The sequence below is a fragment of the Blennius ocellaris genome, assembly GCF_963422515.1.
Source record: "Blennius ocellaris genome assembly, chromosome: 22".
NCBI classification, from domain to species: Eukaryota; Metazoa; Chordata; class Actinopteri; order Blenniiformes; family Blenniidae; genus Blennius; species Blennius ocellaris.
In genome coordinates, this window is record NC_137671.1 from 11,422,880 (window position 1) to 11,434,387 (window position 11,508).

The following is an 11,508-nucleotide window of genomic DNA, read 5'->3' on the forward strand; positions in this document are numbered from 1 at the left end:
TAGTTTTTGGTTTCATTTCTACATATGGCGGATTTGATGGTACATTTACTAACTTTTCATTTGTACTTTGGTCATGTGCATTTGAATAAAAAAAGTGAATCTGTAGGAATATCAGTTGTATTTTGGTTCTTCTCAGGAGGTATTTCACTGTGACATTAACATGATAAAATGGCACAGAAGACAGATATGCTAACATAGTGTGCTTATAAACTAAATTATGTATCATGTATTTGTTATTTACACACACCTCATGTATATTTTGATCAATCGTGGCTGCAAGTGAGAGTACAACAGATTTCCAAATTGTGCCACTCATCTTTTATCAGTATTTACTGATATTTATTCAAGTATGTTAATTCTGCACTTAATCACAGATGGTTAAACAACTAAAATTAGTTTCAGTGCATACATACAATCTATATAAAGTGTTTCTAAAAAGTCTGAGGACATTGAAGGAGTATATAAAAATGTAAACATTTAATCTGTGCTCATATTAAGTTGTAGTATTTGACCATAGAGGTGCATAATTTACATGAGAGTGAACCTGTCAGATGGGGATCTGTTATTTGTTTTATTTTATTCATTTTTTTTTTTTAGGGGGCTCTTTCCTTGAGTTGGGGAAACTTGGAGAAGGGTAGCCATAAGGCACATTCTTCCACTTGCAGATGGGGGATGGGTAGGGAGGTTTTTGTTGCCTTGGCTCTCCTCCACCATGTGCATACCAGAGACAAAAAAAAACAAGCAGACACGGAGTTGCAAAATCACAAGCAACACAACAAAAAAAGACGCACAAGGCTGCGATCGCAGCCTCCAGTCGCTCCATAACGCACAGATGCAGTCTTCTTATTTTTCTGCCAGCTTAAAAAAAAGAAAAAGGGGGGCTGCAGAGAAGAAGGGGTGGTGCATGTGAGCTGGAGATCCTATTACAGAGATCCAGACTTTTTTTTTTTTTTTTTCATGGCAAGTTTTTTTTTTTTTTTTTTAGAAGTGGGGGGAGGGAGAATCCATCTGCAACGTTTCTCTCGCCTTTGCGCTTTTCGCACCGGAGCGACGCGCATGAAAACTTTGTTGTTGTTTTTTCTTTCGGGGTTTTCTTTTCTTCTCCACTCGATCGAGTCGTTTTGTGTTTTTTCTTTATGTGTGTGTGTGTTCGGATGATGAAGGAGTCCGGGGCGATCCGGCAGGGATCGGACGAGGAGGAGAAGAAGAAGAAGAGTGAAAAGTTTCGGACTGAGAGGAAACTTTAAAGCGCTTCGCAACTTTGTATATATTTTTTTTATTTCCCCTCATCATGAAAACTTATTCTAAAGGGGAAAACTTGACCGGTTTCTTTCAGATGAAACTGCTCTACTAAAACACAAGGATTACTTATCCCTGTAGTTTTTTGTTTTTTTCCCCCCTGGAGTAGAATCTCTTTCTCTCCCCCTCCTCCTCCTCCTCTTCCTCCTCAAAATGTCTTCCCAGGGTCGCAGGAGCCCCATTGTTGGACTGTACAGGATGCTGTGCGTCTGGGCTGCCTTGCTCCGCGGCACCGAGGCAGTGCTGCTTCCAAACGGGACTATGTTCGAGGATCACTGCAAGAAAAGCTCGACCTGCGAGGCTCTGAAATACAACACATGCCTGGGGTCGCCTTTGCCGTACACGCACACGTCTCTGGTCCTGGCCGAGGACTCCAGCACCCAGGAGGAGGCTTTCGAGAAGCTGACCATGTGGTCTGGTAAGATTTGATAAAGACGATCTGGAGAAACAAATAAATATATATTTTTAAAAATATATTTAATACTTATATATGACGATCAGAAAAAGATGGAGGTCACTGGGGACCCCAACAAGTAGTGGTGTGCCATACTGCAACATTTGGTATGATCCGATACCAAGTAAATACAGGGCCAGTATCGTTGATACCAATCTGATGTCGATACTTTTTGATATTCAAGGTTAATGCAGAATCCGAATGAATTTTAATGACTTGTAAGTGTTTTTATGATTTTTGGTTTGTTCGTTTGGTTTATTGTTTGTGGAACCTAGATCAGAACTTGGGAAAAGTTCGTAGGTAAACAGAAAATACTTTTTTCTCATAACAAAACATTTCGCTCAAACAACTGAAACAAAACAATTTTCTCCCATACGTTGTAATATCTGTTTTTTTTTTCATAAATAAACAAACTGTACAAAACTTCAGAATAAATTAAAAGAAAATATTATTCCAGGTAGAGCTCACATACATGAGAGAAACTTCTACTAAATATCGATCTCATTGCACTGGTATCATTCAATGTTGTTGCCAACGTAGGTATCAATATTATTGATATTTGGATCGATCCGCCCACCACAACCAACAAGACATGAAAACAACCACTTGTAGTGTGGCACTTACATTTTTATATTTTACATGTAAATACAGTTTTAGTGTGTTAAACCTTTTAATTGAATTGAATAACTCGCCCCAGGATATGAAAGTCATTAAAAGGTAAAAAAAAAAAAAAGGGGGATAATTCAGGAAACAATTAAAGACCTGATAAAAGGGTTTTAGATCTACAAGAGGATTCTAACACTCGACTAAAAAAGGCCTGTCAAGACACTGCTTTCTGCATCACTCGTGCTTTTTCATTATTTTCATTATTGTCCAATTATTTGGCACTTGCCAGGAGTTAGAATCTTATTTTGAGACATGAAAGATGATTTGGCTCATTTTAAAAGTTATTTATCTTGACTCCAGTATATTCTTAAGTCAGAACAGATCATTAATTTCCTTCTCAAAGTTAGTCTTATATTGGGGCTACTATCTTTTGCAGTGTATACTGGATCCTTTTGTGAATAGTTCATGAATATTGATAAAACTCAGTGTATGTTTGACCCCACAGTGGTTGTTATCATGGACTGGCAGTCTGTCCACTGTGTCCAGAGTCTGCTGAGATCAATTCCAGTGAGCTGGAGTTGGATGGATAGATAATGTCAACACATTTTATTCAACCAACAGACAAAACCTAATTTTCTTAATACTAATTTTGTCCAACTACTGTAGTTGTCTGTCCTCTATATGCAGTGTTTGCACAGACATCCACGCCAACGGGCGCCAGTCTTTCATGAAAAAAAAGTCTTTTTGAACTGGGACCCTGGACTATGGCTGTAGGTTTTATAGCTCCTTGTTTTTCTGCCCCAGGTTTGAGAAATGCCCCTCGCTGTTGGTCGGTCATCCAGCCTCTGCTCTGCGCCGTCTACATGCCCAAATGTGAGAACGGGCGAGTGGAGTTGCCGAGCCAGAGCTTGTGTCTGGCGACGCGGCAGCCGTGCAGCATCGTGGATCGGGAGCGCGGCTGGCCCAACTTCCTCAAATGTGACCAGTTCCCCGTCGGCTGCTCGGTACGCTTCGCCTTTTACGTAATGTTGCAAATGCATTCCTGAACAGGAAAGCCTCTTTTCTCCGCCGAATTAGAGAGAAATGCTTTCTCGTCCGGCCGAGGAGCTGAAAGCGTTCACTTTCCCCCTCCGCCCGCGCAGAATGAAGTCCAGAAGCTGAAGTTCAACACTTCAGGGCAATGTGAAGCTCCGCTGGTGAAGACGGACATCCAGTCCAGCTGGTACAAGGACGTGGAGGGCTGCGGCATTCAGTGTGACAACCCGCTGTTCACCGAGGAGGAGCATGACGACATGCACACCTACATCTCTTACTTTGGCACCATCACCCTCCTCTGCACCTTCTTCACCCTGGTGAGACCTTATAAACTGGTTTTCAGCAAAAAAAACAACAACCAGGAAGATGTAAAGCATAATAAATAGATTTAACTATTGTCTTGACTTTTTTTTTTTAGGCCACATTTCTTGCAGACTGGAAAAACTCCAACCGCTACCCGGCTGTCATCCTCTTCTACATCAACGCCTGCTTCTTTGTGGGCAGCATTGGCTGGCTGGCCCAGTTCCTGGACGGGGCGCGCGAGGAGATCGTATGCAAGAGCGACAACACCATGAGACTCGGCGAGCCCTCGTAAGTCCTAGCGAGTCCCACTGAATCACATTCAGTTGTATTCTGAACAAGTAGGGGTTGAATTTCCGCTTCGTCCCAAATATTTGGTATGGAAACAAAACAGGAAATGGTTGCGGAAAATGTAATTCACTTATAGTGTATTTTCACAGCTTTAGTAGCCTTTAAGCACTTTACACTGGTGGTCACGCCCACCGTCCTCCGCTAATGAAGACAGAGTTGACACGCGTGGTGCTGACGCTCCTTTTGGGAGCAGTTTGAGGTTTATGGTTTTGGCTGATGGCGCTTCACCACCTGGGAAAGCAGTCAGCTTGAGTTCTGGTGGGGCGACCGGTTTAAACTGTAGCGGCCTCTTCTGTCGCCCCTCGTTCCCCGCAGGTCTTCGGAAACCCTCTCGTGTGTCACGATCTTCATCATCGTCTACTACTCCCTCATGTCGGGCGTGATCTGGTTCGTCATGCTCACGTACGCGTGGCACACGTCCTTCAAGGCGCTGGGCACCACCCACCAGCCGCTGTCTGGCCGGACCTCCTACTTCCACATGGTCACCTGGTCCATCCCGTTCGTCCTCACTGTGGCCATCCTGGCCCTCGCCCAGGTGCGCGCAAGGCCGTTTTCTCCCAGGTTGTCACGCTTTGGTGGCATGAAAACAGCATTTGCGCTCATTTTCCTCCTCTTGCTCCACAGGTGGATGGAGACTCGGTGAGCGGGATCTGTTTTGTGGGCTATAAGAACTACAGATATCGGGCCGGCTTCGTGCTGGCGCCGATTGGAGTCGTGCTCGTTGTCGGAGGCTACTTTCTAATCCGGGGTGAGTTTCGACAATAACAACAATGGCAGCCTCCAGCGTGTCGTGGCTTCCTGTCCACGTTCTCCTGAAACTTGCTCGTTTTAGAGTTGAGCGGTCAACTTGGTCGTCTGTCCCTACGAATGTCCGCGTACTCATTGTTAATGTTTTTAGAGTATTCTCCACACATAAGTATGTGTGATTTTATTACCAAAACAAACAACGACACCTACTAGTGGCCAAACATGAAAACTACATAGATTTTCTGTGCAAACGGACATTGTTTTCAAAACATTGCAGTGTAAACGAGAAAACTCTTTTGAAACGATGCTTCGCTTTGAAACGTCGTATAAGTGCATCCCTCTTTCTTTTACCAGGTGTCATGACGTTGTTTTCCATCAAGAGTAACCATCCTGGGCTGTTAAGTGAAAAAGCCGCCAGTAAAATCAATGAGACGATGCTGAGACTCGGTAAGTCATTCATCGGTTTTAATAAATAATCTAATGAATTGACGATCCAATTTAAGCAACTGTCACAGATGACACATTCAACAAGCTCCATTGTCAAGTTCCCGTCTCTTTTACCTTCAGTCTTGCGTTTCTCTCCTTGTTAAATTGTTTTGTAAATAAATTACATTGATGGAGGTGCAAATGAGTGGCGATGTATAATTGTTCAATTTATGGCATCTCTATTGTTTCTATTGAAAAGGCCCTCCAACTATTCAAGTACAGTTTATCTATCCACTTTCACAAGTTAAGGCAATAAAAACAATCATTATACAGTTACCTATAGGCCAGTTAAAGTGTCCATGCAATGTGCGACAGGTTTTAATTACACCTCGTATGAAAATCTGAAGTGTAAATAGTTGAAAAAGTTTCTTAAATACTGTAACGAATGTCCCTGACTTGAAAACATGGATTTAGGAATGTAAACACTTCTGATGGTACTATATGATATACCCACTCGAGGGAAATCCCTGTTTACAGTGTAATGACTGTGGCTTTCATTTACCCTCTTTTTGATATTTTCCCATAACCTATTCCAGTTCTGAGCACTATACTGTATATGTCTGAAATCTCACATATAAACTGTTACTCTTGTTTTCCAGGTATTTTTGGATTCCTCGCCTTCGGCTTTGTTTTGATCACCTTTGGCTGCCATTTTTATGACTTCTTCAACCAGGCTGAATGGGAGAGGAGCTTCAGAGAATATGTGCTGTAAGTCTCACATTCTAGTCATATCACACACGTAATTACACCCGAGTCGCAGCCACCTCTTCAGGTATGCGTGCGATCACACTGCGAAATCCACAAACTGATGCTGCCGAGAAACCAAACTGCTGTTTTGACCGCTCAGCGCGGCAGTGAATGCAGCCCTATTTCCCCCCGTGGTGTTGACACACGGGCCGCACTGGAATTAATTCACCCTCAGAAATGTAAACCGCCCTCTCCCACCCTGACGTGTTAAAAGACCCTCTTATTTCCAGCGCTGGAATGTACTTCAGTCACACGGCTGGAAGGTGTAGGAGAGGCGTACGGCTCTGGGCAGGCGGCGGCCACGTCATCTCATCCGTCGTGACGTTTTCATTTTTTCGTTTGTTTGTTTTTTCCACAGGTGCGAAGCCAACGTGACGATTGCCTCTCAGACCAACAAGCCGATCCCCGAGTGCACCATTAAGAACCGCCCCAGCCTGATGGTGGAGAAGATCAACTTGTTCTCCATGTTTGGGACGGGCATCGCCATGAGCACCTGGGTGTGGACCAAAGCCACCATCCTCATCTGGAAACGCACTTGGTGCAAGTAAGCAAAGAGCGCATGAAGTGTGCCACTTTTGTTTTCTGCGACTGCACACAGGATTATTAGGATGATTAGTCTGTTGAATTGTAAGAAAATAAAGGTCCTTTTCATTCTCGGAACTTTTAAGGTAAACAAATTATATTTTATTCTATTAAATTAGTTAAAGTAAATCTAGTTTATTTATTCTGATATTTGTAAAAACTTGCACTATTATGACTTAGGAGACATGCAATTTTCCACTTTTGTAGTTTGACAGTGCATGCAATGAAAGATTTTGTTATATATTAAAACATTTATCCACATTTTGAATCAAGTAAAGAGATAGGTAGTTAAAGTAATAAAAAAACACTGTTTGTGTGTGTTTATCAGACTTTTACTGTAAAAAGTTTTCATTCTTAAATCTTAAGGAAGTTACAAACCAACAATAAAAACCTTCAATCGTGTATTCAGTGGAAGTAGTTTGGAACAAATATTGGTACTTGCCTGACAAAGGGCTAAATGATATGACTCTGGAGGGCAAATCTTATTTCTGTTCATGCTGACATCCATGAAAACAAAAGCTGAATATCTTTAATAAAAAATATACATTTCACAAGTTTTTAATTGACGCTGATTGGCTTTTAGTGTGGAGCCACACATCTGGTTGGTTCTTTTTTTCGTTGGTTTGTTGAGTTAATCTTCGGTTTTGTAAGTATAAACAAGGGCTTTCTCGGTAGAACAGAAAGAAACAAAACACTCTGATTATTCTTTTGAAAATTGTTGTTTGCAGTTTAGCCTTTAGGATTTTCCATACTGACACAAAGAACACATTAACTGTGATCCCACTATTTGCAGGGTGTGTCCAGCCACCAGTATTTCTCACTTTCGACGCTCATGCTCAGTTGAATTTATACATTTATGTCACAAAAGTACCTCTACCTGCAAGCGAGCCTCTGGCTTTTGTTGCCATATGGTGTAAATGTATTTTCCCTCTGTTTCCAGGATTATTGGCCGCAGTGACAACGAGCCCAAGAGGATAAAGAAGAGCAAGATGATTGCGAAGGCATTCGCAATGAGGAAGGAGCTCCACAAGGACCCGGAGAAGGAGCTGTCCTTCAGCATGCACACTGTCTCCCACGATGGACCCGTGGGTGAGTGATTCAGTAAAGTTAATAAACATCAGTGAGGTCATTACTTCTCAAAACTTGAGTTTCCATGAGGGTTTTCTTTTTTTTTTCATACCAGCCAAGGAAAAAGGTATGAAGGATGTATGTTACCTCCATCTTGTGGTAAATAGCTAAAATTACAAGGAAATTGAAATAGCCACAATTCATTTGTGAAATCATGATAATTAGACATAAATATTGTACAATACAGAGAAGTCTGAACTCAATACTCTATCATTTTAAAGACCTTTTGTCTCGTGCAATTTGAGAGCTTGTAATCAGGGCCATACAGCCATCTTTAATTGAATCAGTTTTTTACATGGTAGAGACTACATGTTTCGAAATAACAGTGTCTCAGGTCTGTGTTTATGAACTGAATGACTTGTGTAAACTGTGAGGCTTCTGTGGCTGCCCTGCTTTTCCAGGGTGGAGCCGTCCAGGGCACTCTGGAGTAACCATTAAAAGTATGCCAGATTTGAAGTTGTCCTCAGCTGCCTCTAAACAGAGAGCTTTGTGGTTTGTCTTTTCTTTTTCTTTTTTTTCCCTTTTCATAGCTGGAATAAATTTCGACCTGAATGAGCCGTCCAACGACATGTCGTCGGCCTGGGCGCAGCACGTGACCAAAATGGTTGCCAGACGTGGAGCCATCCTGCCTCAGGACATTTCTGTCACTCCGACTGGAACACCAGGTGAGATTCTGGATGTCAAGACGTTGGATTTGCTGCGAACAGAATCATTTTGTAAAAGAGTTTATGGGCTTTTTATACTGTGCCAGTTGTCTGTTGCAAGATGAGTAGGTGAACAATAGCTCAACTTATTAATTTTTTTTCATGCGAATCAATTGTATTGCATGTATCATAGCAACTCATTTCCATTTGATTAATATAGTCCCAATATTCTCAGACTGGCGGTTCATAAACACCCAGGTCTGTGTTACACTGCTGTTTGAATCATGTTCAGAGTAACATAGATGGAATTAAAATATAATAATGCAGAAAACAAAAAGGTTATCAACTACAGTATATAAGTTTTAAACAGGTTTGGATTCAAAGTGTCTTTAAATGAAAATAAAGTGCAAGCATTGACCTCTATCGACCTGCATTTGTTAGAAAAAATGTATATATAGGAACAAAAACACCAGGTAATATTTGTGCAGCTTGGAGCATAATCCAAATAGATGTAGGATCGATTGCTGCACAATGGTGGGTTAGTTAGTTTCTCCTCCAAATGTCGTTTAACTGCATTTCCATTAAAGTTTAAAAGTATCGTACCTTTTGTTTGTCTTATTTTCAAATCAGCTGCTACTAAAGTCACCAGTTAACAGGGGCACCAATGAAACCGAAACACCGGACCCTAAAGCAAAAGCAAAGTTGTAATATTATTAACAAATATATACTATTTAATTTATATTTGAGCTGATATCTGATGCTTGTTCGCTCCACATCAGGGGTACAGATTCTGTCGCGGGTGATTAAACGTGGTGACGTTGTCCGGTGGCGTATCGCCGCTCTCTTTTCACAGTGCCGCCTCCGGAGGAGCGGAACAGGATGTGGATGGTGGAGGCCGAGATTTCACCGGAGATGATCAAAAGGAAGAAGAAGAAGAAGAAGAGGAAGAAGGAGGCGCGTCCAGCTGAGGAGGCGGTGCCGGACCACCAGGCTTATCGCCAGCGCGAGTTTGGCCGCAGCTCGGTGCCCCGGCTCCCCAAGCTGCCCTGCCACCCGAGCCTGGTGGCCAACCTGCGGGAGGTGCAGCAGCAGAAGATGGAGGAGGACGTTCTCCCGGGGTCATACCCCGACCTGGAGGCCTCGCGGCGACTGTCCTACGAGGAGAGGTGTCCCTATCTGCAGTGCCAGAGTGGCAGGAACGGGTACGGCCGCGGCCTGCTGTCCAACCCCCTGACCTTCAACGACCGTCCAGAGGACCTGGGGCTCGGGCCGCGCTGCCCCCCCACGTCCTCCACCTGGCAGCCCAGGAGATACTCCAGAGAGACGGAGCTGGCCGACGGGCTGTCAGACAGGATGGCCCACGTGGCCCGAGTGCCGGCGGGCCGCAGGTCCGGCTACGGACCCATCCACTCTCGGACCAACTTGATGGAGGCGGAGCTTATGGATGCAGACTCCGACTTTTGACATCGAAGCTTCAAAGTAGTAAATCAATGCTCGGTGGGACACAAAGTAAGCTAGAGAAGAAAAGAAAAAAGTGCTGGAAACTTTCACAGAATCTTACTAAAGTGCACCGATTGATGGTTTGAGATTGAGCCAGCTGGTCAGTTTGATTTTATTTTTGTCTTTTTTTTTTTTTTTATAGTAAACAGGAAAATAAAAAAGTGTTGTGAATAAGTTCAGAAGAAGATATTTTTTTATATTTTATTTGTGTCCAGTGAAATTCGAAAAGGCAACTCCAGGATGGTTCAAGGAATAAGGCAGCTAAACTGGACATGGCTTGAAACAACACGCAGATTATTTTAACAACCCATCCAGCATGAAGCTGCTCGTTTCAGTCCTGTTGATGCCATTTAAAGAGGAGCTGGTGTTTCTAACTCGTTATCAGCAAGATTGCAAATTTAGGTTGTTCTAATAAAAGCTATTTTAGTTTAATATTGAAACCCCCACAAATCCTCTCCAAGGCCTAAAACTTAGACTCACTGGCGACAGATTACTGTACAGATGTCCTTTTTTTTTTTTTTTTAAAGCTCCTAGCTTCTTGCAAATACTTTTTAACCCAAATCTTTATTTGTATTATATTTTATATTGCCATCTCTTTCTGCTATTATATAGTCACTCAAAACTTGTGTTAATATACAGCTAACTGTAGGCACTAAACATTACCTCCGCCACTTTAATAATACTAACGTCACAGAAATAACCTTTCAAAGAAATGCACTCGGACTTTTCTAAGAAAATAGATGATATTTGTCACGTGCGGTTTTATGTTGAATTTATTATTTTTGTTGCCGTTTTTTCACTCGTAAAATAAAATCACTGAAATTATTTAGTTGTCCTCATTTCCATCCTCAATAACAGTTCTGAGTAGTTATTGAGCTAAAAAAAAAATCATTATTTTTATCCACCTCTGTTGCCTGGTGCAATAATTTTAACACTTATTGCAGTTATGCTACATGGAACTACAAAGGATATGCCATCTTTCCCCCGGTGACTTGTAAATATCAACTTTTTCCATGTATATTCTTTTTAAATTGTTATTTTTTTACAGCTATATTTGTACTTTTGTCAATCTGTTGTATATATAAAGTCTGAACTGAGCTTAATGTGTCCTTCCACACATTTTTCAGCATTTGTCTGGAAAAAAACAAAACAAAAAAACATTCTTTCTTGAGTCGGTCTAAATGTATACTCTGTGTATAGGCTATTAATAGTGCAAATTTGTAAATCGCTTTGATTTTCTGCTTAGATGCTGAATAAAAAGGGAAGAGTTCATTTTGTTAAGATCTGCCACCGTAGTCACAATTTCGCCTTGTGTCTGGTTAGCTTACCCTCAGAATTTGGTCACAGAAACACAACATATATGTGATGCCCTATATAAAGTCTGGATCATTCACGGTTGTTAAAACATGAAATTAAGATCCCATTTTAAACTTTTTATGCCTTGAAAACTAATAATTTTCTATTTTGTAAGTCGAAAGACTTCAAAGATTTACTGTCTCATAAAAATGTAAATATATATAAATATATATTTACTGCCACTTTTTTTGTGCAGCTGTACTTCTTTTGTTTTAATATGTAAATAAAAAAAATAATCCCACAGCTCCGTGTGAGTGTTGTATTCCAATAAAG

The 11,508-nt window shown here is 41.6% G+C and overlaps 1 protein-coding gene across 1 annotated transcript; it reads left to right on the forward strand.

Moving 5' to 3' along the window:
* The first annotated feature begins 1,183 nt into the window (after window positions 1-1,183).
* smo (smoothened, frizzled class receptor) lies at window positions 1,184-11,470 on the forward strand. The gene is made up of 12 exons (XM_080517998.1): window positions 1,184-1,717; window positions 3,164-3,363; window positions 3,502-3,711; window positions 3,813-3,985; window positions 4,361-4,580; window positions 4,670-4,793; window positions 5,147-5,239; window positions 5,878-5,986; window positions 6,384-6,569; window positions 7,548-7,696; window positions 8,266-8,400; window positions 9,233-11,470. The coding sequence occupies exons 1-12, from the start codon at window positions 1,453-1,455 to the stop codon at window positions 9,841-9,843; spliced, it is 2,475 nt and encodes an 824-aa protein (XP_080374124.1). The 5' UTR covers window positions 1,184-1,452; the 3' UTR covers window positions 9,844-11,470.
* Window positions 11,471-11,508: the final 38 nt, after the last annotated feature.